The 27,506-nt window shown below is 42.9% G+C and overlaps 1 protein-coding gene across 1 annotated transcript in view; it reads left to right on the top strand.

Annotated features, from left to right (window-relative positions):
* Nucleotides 1-27,506, top strand: part of DOCK8 (dedicator of cytokinesis 8) — a 226,633-nt gene that overhangs the window by 92,143 nt on the left and 106,984 nt on the right. The window contains exons 8-14 of the mRNA XM_064580028.1: nt 2,801-2,867; nt 3,811-3,960; nt 7,197-7,277; nt 8,607-8,766; nt 11,356-11,492; nt 14,842-14,935; nt 15,647-15,809. Coding sequence (XP_064436098.1) covers nt 2,801-2,867; nt 3,811-3,960; nt 7,197-7,277; nt 8,607-8,766; nt 11,356-11,492; nt 14,842-14,935; nt 15,647-15,809 — 852 coding nt within the window. The remainder of the gene's footprint in view (nt 1-2,800; nt 2,868-3,810; nt 3,961-7,196; nt 7,278-8,606; nt 8,767-11,355; nt 11,493-14,841; nt 14,936-15,646; nt 15,810-27,506) is intronic.

Raw genomic sequence — 27,506 nt, 5'->3', positions numbered from 1 at the left:
AGCTGCTCACCCAGTTGTGGGGGCTCTCTTGATGTGGTAGCCCCTCCCCCTAGCCAGCTCTACCAACAGGGGGAGGGGAGTGAGGGCCTTTTGTGCAGGGAGATGAGCAGCTCATAAACCAGCTCTGTGTCAAGTCTGGGCTACAGAAGGCAGCCTCTAACCCTTGCAAGCCAACCTGGAAGTGGGAGCCTGCTGGCCCTTGAGCAGGGGGACTGAGTGGAAGTGGCCGCTAGTCTCCTCTGCGTTGCTCAGGAAATCACCCTATTGTCTGAGGCACTCAATCACCCCCACAGGATGCACATTAGGCCCCTCATAGGTGCAATAACTATGCTATTCAGGATTGGAGGAATTCTCCCTTATGATGTCACTTTGCCACCAAGTCTTCTACATCTTTCCAATAAATAAACAACAGCAGTTCTCACAGGTGGGAAAACATGGCCAGAGAGACATGTATTGGGACACCTGGGTGGCTCAGTTGGTTAAACGTCTGCCTTCAGCTCAGGTCATGATCCCAGGGTCCTGGGATCGAGTCCCGCATCGGGCTCCTTGTTCCGCGGGGAGCCTGCTTCTCCCTCTGCCTCTGCCTCTCTCTCTCTATCTCTCATGAATCAATAAATAAAATCTTTAAAAAAAAAAAAAAGAGAGACATGTATTATTTAAAAAAACAAGTAGAGCCATTTGGATTTCTCTTAACGAAAATTGTCAGTTTTCTGGCGATGTTTTTCCCCGTTGCCAAAGCAGGAATCAGGTAAAATTGAGGTGTTTGCCCAGTGCACTTGGCCCACTCAGGTGTCTTAAATAGTATCCATCTCAACATTCACCTGCAAGAGGAGCAATGGACCAAAGAGATTGTCCCAGCTATAACTCCTCTAAATAAACCAGATTTTTAAAAAAAAGCAAGTTCTTGTAGGTAAACCTACAATGTCAAAAATATGAATAGTAAAAATGTAATGGTAATGTTAAAGACCCCATTTCCCCATTGACACGGACATGCAGAATTTTTATTTCTACCACTATCGATTTTATCAGCTCGGGAATTTTTCAGAATCTGTTGCGATCTCTGTCACTGTTTTGCTTTTGAGAGACATGTAAAACCTCAAGCATGTAGAAAGAATCAGGCTGGTGTCGATTCTGCAAATGTTTGTAGCACCTAGGAAAAAGAGAGGATGGCAACAAAGTATTTTTCTCTTTTGCATTTAATGTGGGGAAATCTTTTAATGTAAGATTTAACCCTATCTTATGTAAAGTAACCTTAGCTCAGAGGAGTCTCCTTGCTGGTGAAACTGGTGTGCATCATCACGTTTACTCAGAGAGATTGATTGATTGATTTAAAATTTATTTATTTGAGAGAGAGAACGAGCAGGGGGCGGAGCAGAGGAAGAGAGAGAGAGAGAGAGAGAGAGAGAAGCAGACTTCGCGCTGAGCAGGAAGCCCGACTCAGGGCTCTATCCCAGGATCCGGAAATCATGACCTGAGCCAAAGGCAAAAGCTGCCCAGGGAGCTTGTTTTAAATGCAGATTTTGGGAGACCTTGCACCATCATTTCCTCCAAGAGATTCTGGTTCACCAGATCTCAGGGGGGACAAAGAAACCTACATTTTGATAAACTCCTCATTTGCCTCACAATGCTAGTTTCTGGGGTCTGCCCTTGGAGATACACCTGTAGGAAAAAAACCTCAGGTTCTGTGATCAGAAAAGGCTGGGCTCTTTTTAGGGCCCCCTGGGTGGTGCAGTTGACTGAGCATCGACTATTGGTTTTGGCTCAGGTCATGATCTCAGAGTTGTGAGATCGAACCCTGTATTGGGCTCTAGGCTCAGCGTGGAGTCTGCTTGAGTTTCTCTCTCCCTCTCCCTCTCTCACTCATTTTCTCTCTCTCTCAAATAAATAAATCTTTACAAAAAAAGATCCTCTTTTTAGGCAAAGTTACCCAGCGATAAGGCCATTCTCTGACACATGGCTTGAAACAAAAATTGGCCTAATTTATGTGACTTCTGAGGTAATGGTGGTCCAGGGCCTGGTTACTGGTACACTCAGCTAGCAGGATCCCAAATCATGGGTTGTTAGCCTGAGAAACTTGGAACGTGCACATCTGTGCTTCATGTGTATCCTATAACATGTGGAAGGAAGCCTTGGGTATGCAGTCTCATCAAAGCCACCATTTTAAGGGGAATGGGCAATTAGGGCTGATATGTTTCTAGTTCTCACTGGGTCCCCACAGCTGGGTGTTTATTGGCAGCGCTCCGCTCCTTCCCCAGCAACTCAGCAGCTCCCTTGGTAGTGGAATAGGAAAGGTCAGACATTCTCCCACATAAATGGCCCCACTATAAATCTAAGCAAAAGCAACGGAACTTCTATTATTATTATTTTTACTCTCTGAAATGCCTTGTCCCTTAGAATTGAATAATAGAGATTCCTACCCTAGTAGTAAAGGGTAAACTGTGAACAAAACCTTTACCTAAGACAGAGGCTTTACCATTAGAAAACACAGCATCTACAGTGGTAAGTAGGGCCATGTTGGATCACACCATGGGCACCATTCTGCCGTCTCTCCCTTGAGTTGCCACCAACAAGTGCTTTTTAGGAGAATGTGCTATCCACCACGATCTCCACTGACTAGGAATTTTCCACGAACCTCCCATCTTTCTCCACTAATATCCCATTATGATTCTCATCTGTGTGGAGTTATCCAAATATTTTGGGGAACGATGTACATTTTTAACCGGTTTATAGAGCTCAGCACTTTCAGGAAATTCAAAATTATCTAAGTTAAAACCCTATTTTTTCTTACTCTCTCTGAAAGGTTTGAGATTGAAATTGAGCCTCTGTTTGCCAGCATTGCCCTCTACGATGTTAAAGAAAGGAAAAAGGTAAGGAGGCGAAGAACACCCCATCCATGGGGGCACACATTGCTCATGATTTTGGGGGTTCGTGGTTTTCAAATCCACTTCTCTGCAGCAAAAACACATCAGATTTGAAAGCAAATGACCTTTGACACAGCTGGTTCTATTGCCTTTGCAGTGTTTGCAGGAATGATCTGGCAATGTTAGTCATTTATGTTCTTTGAAGAATCTTAAAGGGAGAGCCTGTTTAGGATCGAGAGAGAAAAGAAATAGCAACATATGGGGTGACACATCAAACAAGGCAATTTAAATACATTTTTAACAAGCTCGGATATATATGTAATGTTACCTCCGTTGGGGAGGTTTTGCAGTGTGAGAGAGTCTCATCGTGGATGGAAGGCATCTTGTGCAGGAAGAGTATTAATTTGCCATCAGGCGAAGAGCTCACCAACTGTGATGCGCTTTTAATGAAAAAGATTTTGAGTACCTAACCCTCTTCTCCAGGAGTGTTTTAATGTTTCGTCACTTTGTGACCCTCAGAGGAGGACAAAAACAGCACAGCCACAAAGGATACTCTTGCCCCTTTGACCCGTAATCACTCCGTATTTAACGAAGTGTGTATCTCTTGGATAAATATTCACAACCCCTGAGACTTACATCAGCTAGGGTAGGTTTACTGCTAAAACTGCTAACTCCTAAATTCCAAAGTGTAAGGCAGTAATTCAGGAAATACGGATGGGTTAATAAAAATGTAAATGTTTCGAGGAACGTCTCTCAAACAGCTCCAAAATATCTAGAAATTGTGACAAAATGCATATCAGATTTTTCCACCACCACTAGTCATAAACCATGTCTATGATGACCCTTATTTCTTTGGCAACATTTTTTGTGGGTTTTTGACTCTTTAAACATGGGTAGACCAGGAGAACAGCAGGTGTGACTTCTTTTTTGCCTTGTTCCTTGTTTACAGATCTCAGAAAATTTTCACTGTGACCTGAACTCTGACCAGTTCAAAGGCTTTCTGCGTGCTCACACGCCCTCCGTGGCTCCATCAAGTCAGGCAAGATCCGCAGTCTTCTCGGTCACCTACCCATCCTCGGACATCTACCTAGTAGTCAAGGTAATTAAACACAATTTGGTTTGCACATTCTGCATTCGGATGCGCTCCTTGTTGCATTATTCCCAGAGCATGTTTGGGGTGAAAGAGGGGTCAGAATGTATCCACATTTTCTCTCTGAGGTTTGCTTTGTTTCCTTTTCACCTGGCCCCTTTTCCTTTCCAAACAAATCCTGCGTGGGACAGTAGCACAACTCTGGGTTTGGGAGTCATACAGTCTTGGTTTTGAATCCTGGCTTTGAAACTTCGTAGCTATAGGACTTTGGGTGATTACCTAAACTTTCGGAGACTTAGTTTCCTTACATGTAAAGTGGGGATTATAATACTGCCCTCAGTGGGCAGTTGTGATTGCAGAAGAAAGCCTGGCCCATTACTTTATTCCTGACCAAGCTGTTCTTCCTACCCTTAGCTGTCCAGCTCTGAGAGCTGCTGTGGAGGAAATCTTGGCTAGAGTTCCCTGATACTGTTCGTGTTCTTCTAGACGCCTGTAGAGCAATGTTCCCAAGTCCAGGCTCTGACAATTTAAGGTGTGGGCTGTGGTTTCCAAATTTCACTCTCCCTTTATATCACCATGTCACAGACTATGACTATGGGTGGTGCAACTCAAAATCTGTGGGACAGTTCCAAGGAGAAGGACTTTGCATTCTCAGCTGTACTCTTTGCTGATAGAAGAAACCCAGAGGCTTTCTCTGCACACCAGAATGACTGGTTAGAGGTTAACAGCAAACGTTGAGTATTTCACTTAACTTAAGCCAAATATTTAGTCTTATTGACTGTTTACCCCAAAATTGTAAAAAAAAAAAAAAAAAAAAAAATTCAGGTGTTTTGATTTCATGTCTACGCAGAGTTCCAGGTTTGGAACATTTTCTAGTAAGCGCAGTGTTTTACTTCCAGAATCCCATTGATTCCCCCATGATCCCGAGAGAGCAGCTTATAGATTCCCAAGAATTTAAATGACTTAGAGGTCAGTTGACAAGTGGCAGATGTCTTTGCCTTCTAGCTGCCTTTCCACCATTTTGCAAAGATTCTGAAAAGTTACTGTTACTCAAGGAGAATCTATGTAACGTTGTAGGAGGGATTAAAGTTAAAATTGTGTTGCTAAAAAGACACATCTGTTGTTGTCACACTGAACATGTATCCTTTTCACTGCAGTATCCCTTAGACATATAGGAAGGCTAGAGTCAAGCCCACCCTACAGCTAGTTAGATTCAAAGTTCCCTCAGTCTGGGAACCCAAAGATGCCAACACTAGTCCCATCCAGCCAAGTTTTACTTAAGCTCTACTTCTTAGGGGATGACTTTGTTTTAGTTAATCCACCATACTCTGCTAAGTATCAGCGGTTACCTACAGGTTACTGTTACTCACTAAATATATTACAAAATTCTCAAATGTACAGATGCATTCATTTGGCAATAACAAGTCTTCTATCAGTTGTCTGTATAGAGTGAAGACATTTAAAGCTCAATAAGACAGTCCCTGGTTTGCTTCTGACTTCTTTTCCTTTACTGTAATGGTGTCATTGTTGCTTCTCTCTACAGATACAGTAAATGGTGTGTCACATTTAGCACAGCCAGGCAGATGCCATTCAGTAAAGAGGAGTTCTTTCTTCTTATTCTTCCCAGGCTGAACACCGGGATCTTAACTGTATTTTAGGTAGAGTTTCCTAGTTTAGTATTGTATATACTATTGCTTTAAGGGATTATCCAGGCTTAAAGGTTTTGTTCCTCAGTTGAGGGATGGAGAATAAGGATGAAATTTAAAACTTCAAAAATAAACATGTGGAGGCACTGAACCAGCCCCTCCTGAATAGGACAGAGGGCAGCCTTTTATCTGACAAAAATCCCCTGGTAATCCCCACACATCCCTTTCCTCTGCCCGCCACGCTTCTGAGGACCCCTGGGTTTCACACATAAACACGAGGGGACATACAGTGAGCCCTCACAGCAGCCCGCAGCCCTTCTCGTGAAGTACCTGGAGTTACTCTTGCCCAGCTGGGGAAGGGAGTAGTCTCTGCTGGTCTGGTCAGATCGGGAGTCTTCCACTTTCAGACTCTGGAGACCCCTGTCCTATGGGTTCCATGCTGCACGTTGCTGCTTCAGGATCTCCGTTAAAAGGTCCTTTATCTCTGCTCAAAGTTCATTTTAAAGACCACATCTTTATCCGTTGACTACATGGAAAAACTAACTTCTTCCAATTTGCTCTACGAGCTCCTGACTATGAGCTTCACTAGAATAGGAATCAGGTCTGTCTTGTTCACCCCCTTACCTGCCCAGCAGCTACCACCTAGAAAAAAAATAAAAATAAACACTCTGTCCCTATCTGGTAGTGCCTGTGGACCACGTGCACCTAATGGAATATGTTAAACCCAGATTTCATGTTGCAGGAATGCCGCATCTGGTGTCTAATCTCAACAAAGGCTAATGGGACTACCTCCACTTGTTTTTCTCTTCAGCATTTTCTTGGAGCAGAGGGTTGGGGAATTTCAAATCTCTATTTTTTTTCCCCCGTCAACAGGGTGACCACATTTCTGGCCAGCCAGATCCTTTACCCGAAGCAAACTGGAAGAAGATACTCGACAGGAGTAGCATTAAATCATATTTCCAGCCAGTTAGTTAGCCAAGTGAAAAGCTGCCCCATTCCACACCTTTCGGTTTCTCTCCATGTCTGTTAAATCCAGAGAAGCGGCCCTAATAGGAAATACAAGGGAGACAATTACAGATAATTTATTCTGTTCATTTATTCATTTTGTGAAAGGTTTTAGTCCCCAACCTGACTTTTATGGAGGCCATATTTCTTTTTTACATTGTAAGCAATAATAAAGAAAATGAGCTTTTCACTTCTTACATGTGTCTCATGGGTTCTGTTTTATAAAATAAGTTTTATTGCATTTTTTTATTGTAGGCATAATACATGTTTATGGTTTAAAAATAGAAAATACACATAGCAATAGGAAGAAGATAAAAATAGCACATAATCTCACTATACAAAGATAACTACTATTAACAGTTTGTGTATCTACTATCATCCTTTGAATCTGCCTTTGTGACTTCTTTTTTACAAAACTGTGGTACTCTTCATGCTAATTTTTTTCACACTAATTTTTTTAATCAGAAAATATACCGCATGAGCATCTTCCCTTGTCCTCAAATACTGTGACAAAACCTCATTTTGATGGTTGCATCGATGCCATTATGTGGATATAATTCATGAGTTTTGTTTTAATATTATTTTTGTTGGTAGATTGAAAAAGTCCTTCAGCAGGGAGAGATTGGAGACTGTGCAGAACCATACATGGTTATCAAAGAAGGTGATGGTGGAAAGGTATGATACTTTGGCTATTACTAAATGGTGACATCTTAGAATAAACAGATAGTTTTCAGAAGTTCCACAAAGTAGTTAAGTAAAGAATAGGTCCATAATATGTCCCCATATAAGACATTGATACATTGTGTCTTAAAAAAGAAGAAAGGAGAGCTGGTCATTGATGATAACTTTTTAAAGAAATAAATTCTTGAATTCAACAAACGACGTATGCCCCAGTGTCTAAAAAAAACTTGGCTAGGACAAAAGCCACATCCTGTTGTCTTGGTTCCAAGGCCCTGACCCAGGTTGGGAAGGCCACAGAGACCTCACGAAACTCTGCTGGGCTTTCTCAACAGTACCAGCCAATTCCCAAATGTCTTTTCTGGTGTGGATATTTGGAAATAGGCTGAGACTTCTGTACATCATAAATTCACTGACAAAGCATAGGTACTGAGGCTGTGAAAGGGACATCTTTTCTCAGCCCCCATTTGCAAAGGTTTCCAATGTGACTTTTAAAACATGGCCTTTCTGGACGAAGACTTGGCTATCAGCATCCTCCTCCAGACTCATAAATTTCAAATAAGATTTCTTGAACTCAAGACACTTATTTTTTAAAAACCTACCTTCTCTTCTGAACTTAGAAAGAACACCCTGGAAGTGCTGTCAGCCTAATAAGAAGTGGTTAACAACCTTTAGAGATTTTTCTAGAGTTTCCCAAGGCAACTTTTGAAAAATAGGCTCTCTTGGGGCGCCTGGGTGGCTCAGTTGGTTAAGCGACTGCCTTCGGCTCAGGTCATGATCCTGGAGTCCCGGGATCGAGTCCTGCATCGGGCTCCCTGCTCGGCAGGGAGTCTGCTTCTCCCTCTGACCCTCCCCCCTCTCATGTGCTCTCTCTCTCTCTCATTCTCTCTCTCTCAAATAAATAAATAAATCTTTAAAAAAAAAAAGAAAGAAAAGAAAAATAGGCTCTCTTGAAAGCGCGATAGGTAATATATAAAATGTTTCATTCTAAAATTTTGTCATGCAAATCCAAGGCTTGTAGCTAGCCCCTAAAAGCACTTGTTGATTAACTGGTATAACAAGTCTTGGACTTTTTTTTTTTTTTTTTAGCTGAAGGTATATTTAATAATTGAATGTTGACTTTCTTTAAACTCTTCCATTTCTGATCTGTATTCTCTTGTCAGCTAGAATTCTAGCCTGAGTTGTATCATTTTCCTGCCCATTCACTCTTTTTAATTAGTAGGGTAGGGATTTTGGAGATGGCTGTCATATCCGTGGCAGAGACCGTTAACTTGGTGCTGACACCATATGGTTTGTTTCTGCTTGTGTCTTTCCACTTTCCTCTAGAGTAAAGAAAAGATTGAAAAACTAAAACTTCAAGCTGAATCCTTCTGCCAGCGTTTGGGAAAATACCGGATGCCTTTTGCCTGGGCCCCCATAAGCTTAACAAGTTTCTTCAGTGTCTCCACCCTGGACAGGGAGGTAACCGATGTGGAGTCCATGGTTGGTAAGATTTTCAACTGCAGTGGGAAGGGGAGGGGTCCCCAGTGAACTAACTCTGAGGTCAGCTGCTTATTAATGGGGGCCCAGGGTGCAGTAATGAGTGGAGAGTGGGAACGAAGAAGAAGATAAATAGGACGAAACACTATTATGACTGACTTACAAATGCTTGATTTGGATGGTGATCCCCAAAACAATTATCATGAATATTTGTGGAACTTAAATATATTCTTACAGGGCGCCTGGGTGGCTCAGTCGGTTAAGCGACTGCCTTCGGCTCAGGTCATGATCCTGGAGTCCCGGGATCGAGTCCCGCATCGGGCTCCCTGCTCAGCAGGGAGTCTGCTTCTCCCTCTGACCCTCCTGCCTCTCATGCTCTCTGTCTCTCATTCTCTCTCTCAAATAAATAAATAAAAAAAAAAATCTTTAAAAGTATATTCTTACAGTAAGACTTTTAGTTGGAATTTTCTGGACACTTCAACACTTTAAAAAGTTAATTTTCAGTAGCTGCCTCCTTTTCAAAGTAAAAATTTTGAAATAACAAAGTACAATAACTGTCTATAGTGGGTTAAACAATGCCATCATGATTGGCTCTTAAACATAAGAAAAGCTACTCTCAGGAAGCCTTCAAAAAGCAAAACTCTGGCTTCTCAGCAAAATTTCCAGTCCCTTCAAAAAAAAATTTTTTTTTTTTTGCCAAGTGCAATGAAAAAGTAGATGCCAAAAGAGTATTTAGTTTCGGTTCCAATTTATTGAGCATATTTCTCCTTTTCATCACCTCACCCTGGATCTGAGTCATTAATTTCCTGAACAGTGTGGGTATGGAAGTGTTCAGGAGGGTTCAGAGTTCTCGAGTCGACCCACCCCACCCGTGGTAGAATGTCTGTTGTCCTGAGTGTCTTTGTATCCAGCAAATATGTGAGACTGTTCACATTTCTCCGCATTCCCACGCCCTGCCTTTTCCCAAATGCTGCCTTTAACGGGGGGACTGGAGGGAGAGGTATTTGTCATTGCTGTTTCTCTTCTGGAATTATTGTTTTGTAATTACCAGTCAGAACTGCTGGGTTATTTCTGATTTACCAACAACAAACCTCACTCGAGTGCATCCTGACCTTCACACCACAATGGGTAGGGTTTTTTTTTTTTTCCATGCCAACTTCTATGTAGACCCAGGTAGCCTTATTTGAAAAGAATTATGCACAGATTTTAGAGGGCACCATAAACTAGGTAACTCAGCCATAAGGTAATCTCCAGGTCAAGGATAAATTAACCTGACTATAGAAGCTGCTTCTTAAGAAGCAACCAGAAAATGCAGTGTATAATACTGGGGCAGTATGGTAAGTTTAGGTGGACAGTGGTAGCAAGAAATTCCCATTCAGGGGCACCTGGGTGGCTCAGTCAGTTAAGTGTCTGCCTCCGGCTCAGGTCATGTTCCCAGGGTCCTGGGATCGAGTCCCGCATTGGGCTCCTTGCTCAGCAATGAGTCTGTTTCTCCCTCTCCCTCTGCCCCTCCGCCTGCTTGCTTTTTCTCTTTCTCTCTCAAATAAATAAATAAAATCTTTTTTTTAAAAAAAAGTTCCCATTCGACATCACAGCAAGAATTAAGGATAAGAGAATATTCAAAGAGTGGGCTTGGCAACATTAGAGTTCTAAGCAATTTGACCGTTCACAGTGGAACCCCTTAATTTTGCAGTATAAAAGTAACAAGGTCCCCACCTCAGTCCTGAAAGGGGATAACAAATAATTAAGCTGAGTATCGGGGTCCCAGCCCAGGTGTGGGTGTGACTCAGGGTTCTAATCCCTGTTGGACAGGTCAGCCAAAGAACCCCGTTCTGCCTGGTGCCCACAGGGAGAGCAGAAGAACGCTCAGATTCAGAACATACACAGGCTAACCCTGGCATGTTTGGGCCACAGTCCCAAATGCCTTCAGGGGCATTCGACTACATGCCTCTCCCAGTGGAGTGCAAATGTAAAAATAAAACAAAAGCAAACTGTGTTGGCTAAATAAAGCTTATGCAGACCCAGTTCTGGCTGCAGTCCTGGACCCTGCTGGGTGGCCGTCCCTGATGCCCATGTGGGAGGGGACTGTGGCTGTTCATGGCTTCTCCACTCTGGTCATAGGAGAACTAGGGCCTCCAACAGGGGGACTGAGAAAGGTAAGGCCAGTGGAAGGAAATTTTCATCCAAAACAAGCCTGGCCACGTTCAATGTTCTTGTTTCATGACTTTAAACTTCTTTTTTAAAGAAACGAAGATAACATTGTGTGTCAACTACGCTTCAATAATACATTTTTTAAAATCTGTCTTTGGGGTGCCTGGGTGGCTCAGTTGTTAAGTGTCTGCCTTCAGCTCAGGTCATGATCCCAGGGGTCCTGGGATCGAGTCCCGCGTTGGGCTCCCTGCTCAGCAGGGAGCCTGCTTCTCCCTCTCCCACTCTCTGTGCTTGTGTTCCTTCTCTCCCTTTGTCTCTCTCTGTCAAATAAATAAATAAAATCTTAAAAAAAAAATAAAACCTGTCTTTTATATGATAAAGTTCATGACTGCTGGGTATTCACACAGAAAGGCATGCTTTCGAATGACAACTGTTTTCCTTACAGGGAGAAGCTCTGTGGGTGAGCGGAGAACTCTGTCCCAATCTAGAAGGCTTTCTGAAAGAGCCCTCTCCTTGGAGGAAAATGGGGTCGGATCCAACTACAAGACCACCACCATGACTGTTAACAGCTTTTTCAAGCAGGTATCTCTTCCCATTCCAGTGTGTCTGAATTTCTTCCCTGAGTGGCATGGGTGTTGGAGCCCAAAGGAGAAGTACATGTCATGATTAAGGGAGCAAGTTAGTTAACCTCATCAATCCTCAATGTCATTATCTGCAAAACAGGAATGACGGTGCTTGCTTCATGGGGCAGTTGGGAGTGTTAGATGGCCTGAGGTGTGTAAAGCTCTTCTCACAGTGCCTGGGATATAGCAAGGGCTAAATGAGTGTTGGCTCATTTCATTGACAGAAGGATTTGTTCCCACTAATGCAAACTCATCTCTTTGAACGATCATGGTCAGTTCATTTATTGGGCTATTAAAACCATCTGGCTGAAACATCCCTTTCCCCATTGTCTTGGGGTTTCCCAGCCCAGCTGTTGTCCTTCTCACCCCTGTTCTATCTGTAGGCTTGCCACGTTTCTGCCATATTTATTTGCTCATAGAGGGTGACCATTGCAGATCGTTCTCTTTATTAGTTCAATAGACATCGAGGTTATTTAAAAATCAGAGAACTTCTCAGAGTAAAGAACTTCATAGAGACAGAAAGTAGACTGACGGGTACCAGAGGCTGGAGGAAGATGGGAATGGGGAGTTGTTTAAGGAGTTTCAGTTTCAGAAGATGAAAGAGTTCCGGAGATTGGTTGCACAACACCATAAATGTACTTAATCCTAATAACTGTACACTCAAAAATGGTTATGATGGTGCTGTTCATATCATGTATATTTTGCTACAAACAAACTAATTTGATATGACTTGGTTTGACTCTGCTTTGGAAGATTTTCCATAGCTCAAGCAGTCTTCATGAAGCATTTCAGGGATATCTTAATGATCCCAAAATGTGAAAGGGATGCTGGGAGTGGGAGGTGTGACATGCCACATAAGAGAAGTAGCATGGGACTAAAGAGTTTCTATTTGGGATATAGCCCTTTCTCTTGTATTACCTTGCTGGGGGGTGGGCAAAGTACTTAAATGACTTTTCTTATCTGTACTTGGGAAATAAGACATACCTACCTCCCTAGCTCCCTAGCTCCCTAGCTCCTTACCTTCCTAACTTCCTGGGCTATTAGATTAGAGCTCTTGCCCTTGAATCCTTGGCAGAGTACCTCTCCCATGTAGGCACCTGGAGAGTAGTATTTATGCTTAGTCTTCTGGATCAAGACAAATGTGAAGACAATGAGGATAGGAAAAAGACAGAAAGATGCTTTCTCTTTGAAAAGAGAAAATCTTTGAAGAAGGAAGTAACGTTATTCGTATTGTTCCAGAGAGTAAAACAAGCATTAGTGGATTTAAGTTACAGGGGGAGAAACTTTTGGCCTAGATCTGCACTGCTCACACAAGCTTCCTTAGAATGTAGTAGAAGGATTGTTGAGAGGCTGGGGGACAGTAAGTTGGGGGTGGTAGAGAAGGAATGTTTTTTTCTTGTAAAAGGCGTCTTTCATTCAGTAATCTGATCTAATTGCAGAGTTATGGTCAGTCTTTTGTTTCTTGTCCCTGCAGTGTCCCTAGAAGCAAATTTTAATTGTCTGGCTTAGCCTGTGACAGACCAATGGACAAATCAACCCACAGAATAGTAGCATTTATCAAGCACTTAGACCCAGAAGCACTCTTCCGAATGCCTTCAGTATTAAGTATACTCGTGTGTTCCTCAAAGTAATCCTTTGAGGTGGGGTCTATTACTATACTGTTTTACCAACAAAGAAACAAGCATAAAGAATGAAAGTCAGGATATAGAAGAACTACATAACATAATTGACAAGTCATATCAAGTTGATGCACTGAAATCTCTATCCTGAAAAGAATGAGTGCACCTTCTTTTCAACTGTCCACGGAGCAGTCTTTTTATTTTATTTTATTTTATTTTACTTGCTTTCCTCACAATAAGTGTACTACGTAATCCCCATCAACCATTTCCCCCATCCCCCCACCCACCTCCCCTGGTAGCCATCCATTTGTTCTCTATAGTAAAGAGTCTATTTCTTGGTTTGCCTCCTTTCTTCCCCCTATATTTATTTGTCTTGTTTCTTAAATTCCACATATGAGTGAAATCATAGGGTATTTGTCCTTCTCTGACTGACTTATTTTGCTTAGCATGATACTCTCTAGCTCTATCCACGTCATTGCAAATGGCAAGATTTCATTCTTTTTTATGGCTGAGTAATATTCTATTGTATATATTCCATATTCCAATATTCCATTGTATACACACACACACACACACATATAGAACACATATTCTTTATCCATTCATCTTTTGATAGACACTTGAACTGCTTTGGGTATTACAAATAATGCTGTTATAAACGTAGGAGTGCATGTAACCCTTTAAATTACTGTTTTTATATCCTTTGGGTAAATACCCAGTAGTTTGATTACTGGATCATAGGGTAGTTCTATTTTTAACTTTTTTGAGGAAACTCCCTACTGTTTTCCACAGTGGCTGCACCAGTTTGCATTCTTCCCAACAGTGCACGAGGATTCCTTTTTTTCCACATCCTTGTCAACACTTGGTGTTTCTGTGCTTTTGATTTTAGCCATTCTGACCAGTGTGAGGTGATATCTCATTGTGGTTTTGATTTGTATTTCCCTGATGATGAGTGATGTTGAGCATCTTTTCATATGTCTGTTGGCCATCTGGATGTCTTCTTTGGAAAAATGTCTATTCATGTCTTCTGCCCATTTTTTAATTAGACTATTTGTTTTTTGGGTGTTGAGTTTTATAATTCTTTATGTATTCTGGATACTAACCCTTTATCAGACATGTCATTTGCAAAGATCTCCCATTCAGTATAGATTGTCTTTTAGTTTTGTTGATTGTTTCCCTCACTGTGCAGAAGCTTTTCATTTTGATGTAATCCCAATAGTTTGCTTTTGTTTCCCTTGCCTCAGGAGCATATCTAGAAAGATGTTGCTACAGTCTGTGTCAGTGAAATTACTGCCTATGCTTTCTTCAGAGATTTTTATGGTTTCAAGTCTCACATTTAGGTCTTTAATCCATTTTGAGTTTATTCTTGTGGGTGGTGTAAGGAACTGGTCCAGTTTCATTCTTTTGCATATAGCTGTCCAGTTTTCCCAGCACCTTTGTTGAAGATTTACTGACCATGTAATTGTGGGTTTATTACTGGGTTTTCTATTCTATTTCATTGATATATGTGTCTGGGAAGGAATATTTGACAAGAGGTTGAGCTAAATTATTTCAGCATTGGCTATAATCCTTATTCCTATGAGAAGCGTGTTAGAATAAAATTTAGGATCAAAGTCTTCCTGGAAATCATTGGCCCCCATCCCAGGAGCCATGGTACAGGAGCACTAACCCTGACTTCTCTTTCTGCAGGAGGGGGATCGCCTCAGTGATGAAGACTTATTCAAGTTTTTGGCTGACTACAAAAGATCTTCATCCTTACAGAGAAGAGTCAAGTCGATTCCAGGTGTGGATGGCTCATCTTTTCCTCTCTGGTTCTGCCAAAGCCGTTTACGAGTAGACACATTATTTATCTAATGCTACAGTTTATAAAATAATGTTTGCTAAGTGAAATGTGGGATTTTGCCTCAGGAGGTAAGAGTCTGAATTGGTCTACTTCTTTGAAAACTCTGTTAATATTTCTGTTTCTATTAAAGGAGCATCATGCTTTCGATCTGGCTCCTCAGGTAATCAGATAATTATTTGAACAGAGCAGCCTCTTTCATCAAATAAACTATTATATGGAATTCTTAGTATAAAAAGGAAAGTGAAAGTGAGATGCTTTGGTAGAAGATGAGATCATCTTCCTTATTATCAGCTTAAAAGGTCCTGAGGCACTTCTGCAGCACCCTGGGGTACCAGGGAACCCAGTTTGAAAACCACCAGTAGTTACTAAACTATGTGCTCTTATGGTGTGGTATTTTTGGAAGGAAGTTTAAAGATCCATTTTTATTCATTGTACAATTCCTTGCTCTTTGATTTCTAGAAACTAAATCTCAAAAGATAGCAAAACATGATTTTTTTTCCAACTAGAGGAAACTAGCTAGGAATTCCAGAAATCTTGCACTCCCACAACTCATCCTTTCTTTCATAAAAGAAATATGGTACAACAGTCTTTCTTGATTCCCATGTCACATGACAGCATCTTTACTGAAATAGTCCTGTTTTCCCTCTTTAGGCTTGCTGAGAATAGAAATTTCTCTAGGTCCAGAGATCATCAGTTGCTCTCTGACTCCGGAAATGCTGCCAGTGAAACCTTTTCCTGAAAACCGGACACGTCCACACAAAGAGATTTTGGAATTTCCAATCCGGGAAGTCTATGTCCCTCATACTGTGTATAGGTAAGAAACTAAGGCTCGTGGGAAACCATGGAACCCACATTTAGAGTTTTGTTTGGAGAATGCTCTCATTATCCTTCAATGATCTTCTTACTTCCTAAGTTTTGGGGAAAATGAAATATGATGTCTACATAACTATGGAAAATTGCTAGATCAATTTCTGAAAATGGTTTATCTAATTTTATTTAACCAGAATGTTTTACTTGAGTCATAGTTGGAATTTGGGATTGGATTGGACATATCCCTTCCAGAAATGAAATAATATTCCTAGTCGTAAGCTTGGTTTTCCTATGTGCAGAAGCATGTATTAGGGAAAGAGCAACATGACCAAAAATGTTCTCGTTGTCTAAAAGAAAGATTTTTAGCTCAAGACCAGCTCTGTCCAATAACGTTTATAGCAATGGTAGAAATCTTCATTATGTATGTTTCCCGATACAATAGCCACTCACCACATGTGGCTGTTCGGCATTTGAATTGTGGCTAGAGTAATGGAGGAATGGAAATTTTGATTTTATTTAACCTTTCTTGATTTTACTTTAAATTCAAGTAGCTACAAGTGGCTGGTGGCTACCATATTGGGCAGTGTGGAGCTAGACAGCAAAGGCCTAAGAGGTTAGGCTGCCTTGGTTTCTTGGAGGCCCTCCGCGGGGAGCTGGGAGGGAGCTGGTCCACATGTATCTGCCAAAGGCATTGCCTTATATTTTTTAGTTTTGATATTGAGGAGATTTTTTATTTTTATTTATTTTTTAAAAGATTTATTTATTTATTTATTTATTTATTTATTTATTTGAGAGAGCACGAGCAGGGTAGAGGTGGGAGAGGGAGAAGCAGACTCCCCGCTGAGCAGGGAGCCCGATGTGGGACTCTATCCTGGGATCCCAAGATGATGAACTGAGCTGAAGACAGATGCTCAACCGACTGAGCCACCCAGGCGCCCCTTGAGAAGATTTTTTAAATTGCAGAAAAAGAATGTTATAACAAGTACCTTTTCTCCACCATCCAGAAATGACGTTTGTTGTTTCTTATATTTTATACACGTACACATGTACATTCTTACTGGTTAAATTGAAATCGCCTTTATCCCCCATCTTCAGTCATAGACTTTCACCTGACCTCCCAAACATCACAGTTATTATGAAGTTGGATGTTTCTTCTATTTTCTCTGGTTTGAGACACACACACACACATACACACATACGTGAGCCCTGAATGGTCTTATTTTTATATTCATTTAAAATGTACATAAATAGCTTTACACTCTGTTTTACACTACACTTTTCATACAATGGTATAATTTCATACAATGGTATAATCTTCTTTGGTTATTATTGTGGATTCAGGAATTCTCTTATTTCAATGGGTCATGTTCAGTTACAATCATTATCCTGTGTAATTACTCAGATTTTCACAAATTTAACCAAGTCCTTAACAGCTTGTGTTTTGGAAATATTAATATAGGTTCAGATAGCACTTTATCATTCTTTTTAACTGCTATATAGTATTCCTTTGTGTGAAGACACCATATTTTATTTATCCATTTCTTATTTTTCTATTGATAGACATTTATCAGCATGCCTAAAAGTGACATTGCTGGGTCACCAGGGATACGCATTTTCAGTTTTATTCATACTGCCCCTTTTTTCCAAAACTGTACCTGCTTGCAATCCTTCCAGCAGTGTGAGCTCATTCCCCCACACCCTCACTCACGCTTCCCAATATGATGTGTGTGTTTGTGGAACTGAAGCGCAAAGAATGTCAGAACTCACCCAGTGCCCACCCCCACATCTCCAGATGCACAAAATTGAGTCCTGGAGAGGGTAAGAGAGTGGTTTGTTGAGGTCAAAAATTACAGAGAGACATACAAACAAGCATCCACTCAGTTAGAAATGGACCTTTTTCCTTCAGTACTAAAGTCCCTTCCGGTTATTTCTGGAATAACTTTTCTGAAGCAGCTTTTCATTGTCTTTTCTCGTTCCTTAAATACAAACTCAGCCCCAGTCCCTCTCCCTCGATATATTAAGTATTTCTGGGATAGTGGTTTCAGTTCCCCATTCCCAAGAGGGAGAGGAAGGCATGAAAATGTTTGCTTATGGATGCTGTGTTTGTATCTTTTTAGAAACCCTATCCTATAATTGGAAAAAGAAATGCTTCTGGCATTGGAATAAACTTGCATCAAATGAATTCTGTAGTTATTCAACTTCTCCTCGGCATTTAATCACCCCGGGGAGGCATTTACAACGCTTTCTACTCCTTGCTGCAAACATTATCCCTTAATTACATCACAGCGGTACTCAATGTATTAGTGTGCCGGATGATTCAGAGAGGTAGGAGTTCTAACGAGGACAAGTCCGAACAGATTCCTCTGAACCTGACTTGGCATCCTGAGAAATGGACCCACAGGTGCACAGTGAATGTTCTTTAGCTCTGTTGTACACTCCAGACACGCCAAGGCCAGCCTATTAGAAACCAGACCTTTAAGTTTACCTTCAGCATCTTCTCTTGGCTCCTAGGCCACCATATTTTATAGCTTCAGTAAGCAAGGAGAGTTACAGTGAACTTGGCTCAGAACCTCACTATGGGAAGGAATGTCAAGGAATTTGGAGAGCTTATTGTCTACCTCTTGTGCTCTTGTTAAATGTTTCATATTTCTGCAGCCGTCCCCACATGCTTTATCGTGGTTTTGATTAGTTTGGTCTTAAGAGCAACCCCACCCTGGATGAATCTTCCCCTTTCCCCATACCTCCAGTACCATTTCACAAAACAGAAATGGAAGACTTGGGTCAGATCTGAACCCTGGGTCAGATCGGTGAGCTAACTGTTGGCCTTTGCTGACCTAGTCTGCTCATCTCTGCCCCAATCCACCCCCCTTTTGTGCCTCCTCATCTCCTTATACCTCAAGAAACCGGTTACCTTGTGGCTTTTCCATCCCCTTCCCCTCTGATCAAAGTCTCTTTTCAAGCAGAGGTGTCTAAACCTCCTTACATTGTGGTATCAATAGTGGGTATGCCCTGAAGTCTTCTCTGTCCCACAAGTCTTACCATTTCAGCAGGGGCAGCAGTTCCTTTTTCTTTTAGAAAAGTTTTCCTTTAGGGGCGCCTGGGTGGCTCAGTCGTTAAGCGTCTGCCTTCAGCTCGGGTCATGGTCCCGGGGTCCTGGGATCGAGCCCCGCATCGGGCTCCCTGCTCGGCGGGAGGCCTGCTTCTCCCTCTCCTCCTGCTGTGTTCCCTCTCTCACTGTGTCTCTCTCTGTCAAATAAATAAAATCTTTAAAAAAAAAAAAGAAAAGGAAAGTTTTCCTTTGACTTCGTTGAATTCTGGACACCATGCTAAGGGTTTGGCCTGCAGGTAGCTCTCCCTGTTGACATTGCTATTTCCGTGTCTCTGATCCTGGTCACAGCTGCATCTCTTTAACAAAATCCAGGGAATGAAAATTAAGATTTACAGAGCTGGTAAGTTCAGGCATAATTCTTTGTTTTATAGAGGGTCCACCTCCTGAATTTGAAATACGGCTTGACTTAGAGAAATTTGATTTGCCTGGAACTTGTGGGGAATGCATCTCGTGGGTCAAGCAAGGAATGCCTGCAGTGACAAACCCAGGATTTGAATTTCGAATTTATGTAATTTTCACCCGACCTGCAGAGCTCTCTCGGTAGGGGGAACTTTTACACGGATCCAGTGGCAGATGTTTTCTGGCCTTGAACGTGAATAGTGCCCAGAGTCACACATTACAGGATATTAATATGGGTGAGGCCTCAATTTACCACGGTGTGAGTAGAACTCAGTAGAACTTATTTTTACGTCTCTCACAGAGCCTCAGATAAAATGGGATTAGGATAGTGGTATTCCCAGGAGTGGCTAGCATCTCCCAAACCAGGGGCTTTGGCCGTCCGCGTGCCCCATGCAACCTGTGGGGGTAGCGGTGTGGAGTCGGACAAGGGGCCCCTGACACAGACCCAGCCCAGCCCCCTAGCGAAGTCGCAAGCAGGACAGTGATTCTGAAAGCGGAGCAGAACAGCTGGGAAAATGAGGTTGATAAACAGGATTATCCACATCTGACGTTGGCCCCCTTTCTCCACGGCCAGATGAAGAAAACACTAGTTGTGAGCCCAGCAACACGTTTGAGCCCACTCCTGGCTCCTGGCCCAGGGGGCCCAGCAGCTGGTGTTGGGGACACCAGCTGCTGCCTTCTGGTGGGGGCAGGGGTGGGGGGAGGAATAGCAGGGCTGCCGCCAAGGCCCAGCCTGACCTCTCGGGGCACCTGGTCCTGTGGCTGCCACGGGGGTGTGTACGGAGATCACAGGCGCTGAGCTTGTAATGAGCTTGTTAACCTCCTTGCCGTCCCTTTAGCTGGCGATTATATCAGAGAAAGGCCCATAAAGTGCGTTTTCATCTCTTTTCCCAGCCCCCCAAAGGCTCTGAGACCTTTTTATCCAATTAGTAGGCTTGCTGTGGAGGACCGAGCTTGCTGAGAACAAGTATATCAGTTAGAACATGATTTCTTTGATGGATAATGAGCTGTTTTCAGGCCGCCTCCTATTTAGCAGAACGTTCTCAGACCAGCAGTCTGCATTCCCAAAGCTCACCTGGTGCCTGGTTTAACAGGGAGGTGCCTCCCATATCACAGAGGGGAGCGGGCTGTTGAAAACTGTCAGACCTGCAGCCTACCGAGGTAAAAAGAATGGCGTACGATAAATGTGCGAGCTAATCCTGAATGGATGTCTGAAAGTTGAAATTTTGTGAATAGGCTCTATAAGGAAAGGAATGAACCAGAAGTAATTCTGGGTGAGGTGGTTAGAGAGGAGCCGGGGCATGCAGAGTAGAAGATGACCTTGAAAGAGACTTCTCTTTGGTCCACGGAAATGGACTCCCATTCTGAGCTCAGCTAGCTGTATGTCCAGACTGGATCTTTTTGGTACTGTGTGTTGGGGCCAAGGGGTATCTCAGAGGCCACTGTGGAGAATTATATTTAAAAAAAAAAGTACAACTGTCCAGGCCCACCTGGAGACCCCCTGGAGAGAGGGCTCTGCAACTCCATCCACCTGACTTGGGAAGCGATCCCAGCTTCTGCTGGAATAGCAGGTGAGGTGAAATTTGGAAAGACCAAGTGCTCGAGCAGGAAATCGCGCCCCATGAGGACAGTGGTGTTGTTGTTGTTGTTTTATAGCACAGTATGCTCAGATGCTGTGAGTACTCCAGCATGACTGCTAATTAACAATCGGTGCTTTCTGATGTGATTGGCCCGGGTGTAAATCACCATCAAACAATACCTTCCTTAAATAGCTATCAAAATAATTTTATGTGTTTCTCGAGTTGTTTGAATTTTATTTATCTTGGAACACATAGGCTATTCTGGCGGTTCTAAATTATTAAAGTACGAAAATGCAGAGTGAGAATTCTCTCTCCCTCTGCTGACTTCTAGTCATCCAACCTCTTCCTTGGGCACAGCCTTTTAAATATATGTACATATACATCTATTTGATTTAATCACATATTTATTCCACAAATATTGAGTGCTTACAGTGTGCCAGGCCCTTTTCTAAACACTAGAGAAATACTAGTGAACAAAATAGATGAAAATCATGTAAATCCCACAGTTCTATTTTTGACCCTTGGAAACAACCATTTTTATCAATGTGTATCCTTCCAGAGATAGATGATGTCTATACAAGCCAGGATAGCTCTGGTGTTTTTCCTTTCACAATGCAAGTGTAGCAAAATCTCCACACTGTTCTGTATCTTGATTTCTCATCGAATACTGGGTTTTGGAGAGGACTTCTGGATGAGTACATAAAATTGCCTCTTTTACAGCTGCACTGAATCTCATTTAGATGCATCATGATTTACTTAACCCATGTTAACAAGCATCCAAGATGTTGCCAGTCTTTTGTAACAAATGATGTTACGATGAAAAAAAAATGTTCTATAACTTTTCACACCTGTGCAAGCATGTTCATGGGACACATTTCTGCTTTTCACCCTTTAAAGGGATGTTGAAAGAACTCTGCCTTATAAGGCGACCCTAAAACCCAAGTTGTTGGTTTTACTAGCCTTAGAAAGCAGTTGCTTGTGGAAGACAAACCTTATTATAAACAAACGTTTTGTTTGGAACGACAGTGCAACACAGGCAAAAGTGAAGTGAATTCCTAGTGCCTGACTTGTCCAGATACTTCAGTCCTCGTCCTTGACTTTGCTGTAGCAAGTTGGGCTCAGTGATAAATCCGGAACATCATCCCATTTCCTGATGCCTTACTCCAAAATTCAGTTGTCCTCCTTTTCAGAATCAAAGAGATCAGGGGGGAGCCTGTGATCTAACATGACTTAGCAGTTGCAGGCTTTGCCAAGCCAGCCTTCCAGTACAACGTTCAGCCACTTGAGGGCACAATTCGCTCACTTTCTAGGTGCCCACACAACTAGTTATTTTTCTATTACAAAGCAGATGGCGTCGTGATTTATTAAAGGAAAACATACACTTTATTTTTTTGCCCTTGAAGCTCAGGATGGAGAAGAACTGAAAAGTATTCCAGTGTCCCGAGAGATTAATATTGTCTTTTTTTTTGTGCCAAGACATGTATTCTTTTTATTTATTTATTTATTTATTTCCACATGATGATCTTTTTTTTTATTCTTATGTTAATCCCCATACATTACTTCATCAGTTCTAGATGAAGTGTTCCATGATTCATTGTTTGTGCATAACACCCAGTGCTCCATGCAGAATGTGCCCTCCTCAATACCCACCACCAGGCTAACCCATCCTCCCACCCCCCTCCCCTCTAGAACCCTGTTTGTTTTTCAGAGTCCATCGTCTCTTATGGTTCGGCAAAGACATGTATTCTAACCTGTCACCTTCTGCCTTCTTTCATTAAGCCATGACCTTAGAAAGCGGACACTTTTCAAAGCTCTGTGTTGTACATCTGTAACTAATGTAACATAGTGTGGCAACTATACTGAAATTAAAAATTTGTTCAAGGATGTGAGGCAGTAGTGAAACGTCATGGAGGTTGTATATACGGTAATATCCCTGATTCCACAAGTCACAGCCCCACATTGATCTCTGTTTTAAGACTCATTTCCTTTGAGTGCACCATGCGTAAGTGTGACTGCCCTCATGAAAGACCCTGCACTGTCCACTGAACGATGGTGTCATTTTTCCCGCGGATCCTTTATCCAGCACTCAGCAGGCCGGTTCCTGCAGCATCCTGTTTGGACATGGGTGGGGAGCATAAGGTTGATGAGGCAGAAGCACCGGGAAACGGTGATGAAAATAAAGCAGACCTGGGCCTGCGTTTGATTATGATGATGAACAGCCTGCCTGGCTTAAGAGGAACCTCTTAAAATTCAGAAAGCCGCCTTTGATTTTGAGACTTTTGTTTGTCTTTTTAATTATCATTTTAAAATCTGTTCTTTGAAGTGGCTTGTCTTCTGATGAGATATCTTTTGGGGGGAATTCTTCTCTCTTACTTCCCGTGCCGTGCTGGGGGTGGGGGGTGGTGGGGGAACAGCTTCTCTTCTTTTTAGCTTTTTCATGCTCAGATCTGACATTCTCGTGTGCTATAGAGATGATCTGGAGGTGAGCATTCACCCAAACTCTTCTCGTGACATGCTTGGCCACCTTTAAAGCAGAGGTATTTTAACAGCTCTCCCTCATGATGGATGTCCTGTGGTTGCACGGCCTTGGACCCAGTGCCCTTGACCCTTCTCAGTAGAAGTACAATGCCCCGGGGCCAGATGTTAGAGGCTGCATCAGGGTCTTCCTAGGGGACAAAGTGGGTAAGGGTTGGGGCAGGGCAGGCGGGCCCCACAGCACAAAGTAAAATAGCCTTTATTATTTTAAATGTTGCTGCATTAAATTCAACTATTTATTGATAAGTAGCAGGGAAGGATTGAGTTTTACAGGGTAAAAAGGTAATTTTTAAAAATGCTCATCAGTCAGATTTTGTGTATCTTTTATAATTAAAAAATGAATTTCATTTATCTGCAAGCCTAAATACCAAAAGGGTTATAAAACTAAAAATGTGCCTATTTCACCTCATTTGTTCTATGTTCTTTGACGACCTTCAAAAGGTAAACTGGCGGTTGGGGGGCGCCTGGTGGCTCAGTCAGTTAAGCGTCTGCCTTCAGTTCAGGTCATTCCCCCAGCGTCCTGGGATCGAGCCCCGCATCGGGCTCCCTGCTCAGTGGAGAGCCTGCTTCTGCCTCTGCCTGCCACTCCCCCTGCCTGTGCGCGAAATGTGAAATGCTCTATAATGACACATATTAATTGTTGCTATTTGTGTTACGTATATGCTGTGAATCTCTGACCTGGTCGTAAACTCCTTCAGGGTAGCAGAGACTCATTAAGTTTCTCCCTTCACGACCTAAAACTGTTTTGCACATGGTGGAGTGCATCAGTAAATGCTCTTGGTATTGGCATGTTGTGGGGGGGCTGGGGGGGAGGGGGCGTGGGGGATGAGGCAGATTGACTTTTAGCTGATTCGCTGGTGTTTTGCTCCGGCAGGGGTTTGGTGGGACCGGGGCGCCGGCTGTACCCCTTATGTCTCTAGCATCCTGCTGTGCTGATGATCTCCTCTACAAGGCCCTGGTGGAGCCAGGGTGACGGCCCCAGTTTGCCTTGTATGGTCTATCTCCGACCGAGAGTGAACCCTAAGCAGGCAGCTGGGGAGAGCACTACCCTCATATGAAGATTTTGATGTGATCTTGTCATCAGGGATTGGACTGGATCTGCAGCAATCAGTCTTTCTGTAGTCGTGTGTCAGAAATGTAGCCCTGGTCTTGTGCAGGTCAGGAGGGCAGATAGTCAATAGTCAGTGACTGCCTTCCATATCATCACGGCTGGAAAAGAGGCCCTATTTCTCTCATGCCCCTGTAGGGGGCACCTTTCTCACCAATCATCAAGAATAGAAGATGATTGTCTGCAGTTACGTTATTTTTTTTAAAAGATTTTATTTACTTATTTATTTGAGAGAGAGCTCACAAGAGAGCACGAGCAGGGTGAGGGGCAGAGGGAGAGGGAGAAGCAGGCTCCCCACTGAGCAGGGAGCCCGATGCGGGGCTCCATCCCAGGACCCTGAGGTCGTGACCTGAGCTGAAGGCAGATGCTTAACAGACTGAGCCACCCAGGCGCCTCTGCAGTTCTTTTAAATGCCACAAAACTGTCATCGAGACTGCCCATTGGTACATCATGTAAATTTTTGATAGTCACATTATTTTCTTCAGTGTTTCCTTTCCCTCGTCCTAGAATTCAGGCCAGGCTCCGTTTGATGAGTTAGATTCTGTGCAGATGGGGCGCCTGGGTGGCTCAGTTGGTTAAGCGACTGCCTTCGGCTCAGGTCATGATCCTGGAATCCCGGGATCGAGTCCCACATCGGGCTCCCTGCTCAGCAGGGGGTCTGCTTCTCCCTCTGCCCTCTTCCCTCTCATGCTCTCTGTCTCTCATTCTCTCTCTCTCAAATAGATAAATAAAATCTTAAAAAAAAAAAAAAAAAAAGATTCTGTGCAGATGAAGTAGACCCTGTTAGTTTATAGGCAGAGCCACATTCCCTGAATTGGTATGGACAAAGTAGAATAGGTAGGGAGCTTGGGAAGGGTAGAAAGTTCTCCTCGTTACGTCCAGGGTCTGTTTACTCATGGGGACAGGACGGTGGCAATGATTTCCGGTAGAGCTATTCTGACCGCCGTTTCTGGCCAGCTCTCCAGCGAGAGCCGGTGTCAGGCAAACCCTGCATTTTTTTGCACTGTACCCATGTAGAACTTTCCCTCTGAGGCTCAGGATTTGTCCAGAAATTTAGCATGTGCTTAATACATGATTCGATATGCATGTCTGCACCTCCCAGCAGCTTCTGTGCTTGTTTGGTGGATACTGGGTGTGTGATCGTTTGCACGAGGACACGGAGGAAGACACCTGCAGTGGGAGTGGTCCTTGATGTTACTAAGTGTGAACCCCGATGCGGGCCCCGACCAGAGGCTGCTGGGTGACTCCAGACACATAGCTCTGAAGGTGGCACCTCCAAAGTTGCTGAGACCCTGGGCAATAGGCCCGAGAGCCTAAGTGCTCCCCCGAGGTAGCTGATGTTTCCAGGAGCTGTGGGACGTGATGTGAGCCCAGAATCGCTGTATTGCTGAGCAAGACCCCATCACGACAGCCTTACTGGAAGCAGGACACAAGGGCTGCTTCCTTCAACGGGTCTCTAATGTCCTCTCCCAGAGTCGCTTTGAAACTCACCCAAACCCTGGCATAAAAATCCAGCCAACAACCTGCCAACTCCGTGTGTCTCTAGGGCAAGAAGAAGCAGAGCCCGTGACAATGACTGTGACTCAGCCCTCCGAAGGGTCTGGGGATGAGCACAGCCTCCATGGACGTGTCATACTGGTGTGAGCTTGGGGAGTGAGAACTGGTCCCTGTCTTCCCTCCTCACCCTCTGTCATGGAACACCATACGTGTCCTTTGAAAACCTTGCACACCTAGCAGTACTTGTCCCCTTTGAATAATGTTGATGCATTCACCTGTCCAGTAGTTGAGGGCCTCTACTGCATGCCAGGCATTATGCTTGGCATTGAAAGAGACCAGGAGTGACTCATCTCTTTGGAGGCACAGCTCAGTCTCTTAAGAGACACCAGAACCACCTACAAGTGTGCCGATCTGCTGAAAGACATGCATGATGTTCTGTCCTACAGCCCCCTTGAGATCTTTGCAAGTTCTCCTGCCTCCAAAACCCAGACAGGCCTTCTCTCCCCAAGTCCCCAGAGCAGGCAGATGTTTATAGAGGGAGTTGGGGGCATCTGGACAATTTATGTCTTAGTAGACTTGCTGTTTCTCCCAATTCCAATACTTTTTCCCCAACCCAAACGGAGGCATCTGACAATATTAAAACCGTCAGGAATGATGCAGCATTCTAATGAATAGTATTGACTTACTCATTGGCTGTTGTTTTTTTTTTTGAATGGGTGGGGGACAAATATGGTCTCTGCCCCAAAGGAAAAAAAAGAGTCAGTTTCAGCAACAGCGGAGATTGGAAATTTTCTGGTATGTGTATGTGTTTTTGTCATCTGGCAGATTTGTTTTAGGAAACTATTTGCAAAGCCTGGAAAAAATGTGCTCCCTCTGTTCCTTAAAAGGGCGAACAGGTTGGTTCATGTTCGTCATCCATGTGATAATTCTGTCTGGTGGTCTTTTAAAAAATGCAGCCGGGTCCCGATTTGGCATCTAGACAGTGTCTGTAAACTTGAATTTTAAGTCTCTTACAAAGCCAAATTTTACTAAAATGTTTGTTCTGTTTTTACTTGGGGGAAGCTAGTCTTAAAATTTTGCTCGTTTAGGAGAGAAGGAAAGATGTTTGTGGCTGGTACTTCTTAGCATTCTTCTTACCTTTTATCTGACCTGTCACAGCCTCTGAAGAGACATTAATTAATTCAGTTAATGGAATCAGAGCTAGAACCAAAGAAAAATTACTTATTACTTATGTTTTTAGTAATTCTCAAGTTTTTAAGGTTAGTTAGAGATTGGATTGATGCCAAAGAGGCTCTTTTGATACTAAGAACTTTATCGTATAGGTTGTCATTATATTATACTCCTTAGGCCAGGAGAATAACTCTGAGATCCAGTTAAGAGGCAGAAATTTTACCAGGTAAAGCATTTCCTAAAGGAATCACATGTTTAAATATCAGCAAATACCCGACCTATGCTTTTTAAAAACATAGACAC

Source organism: Mirounga angustirostris, unplaced genomic scaffold (genome assembly GCF_029215605.1).
Source record: "Mirounga angustirostris isolate CCGP_5_RB_7025 unplaced genomic scaffold, mMirAng1.0.hap1 SCAF_15, whole genome shotgun sequence".
Taxonomy (NCBI): domain Eukaryota; kingdom Metazoa; phylum Chordata; class Mammalia; order Carnivora; family Phocidae; genus Mirounga; species Mirounga angustirostris.
This window is presented reverse-complemented; position numbering and strand designations above follow the sequence as displayed.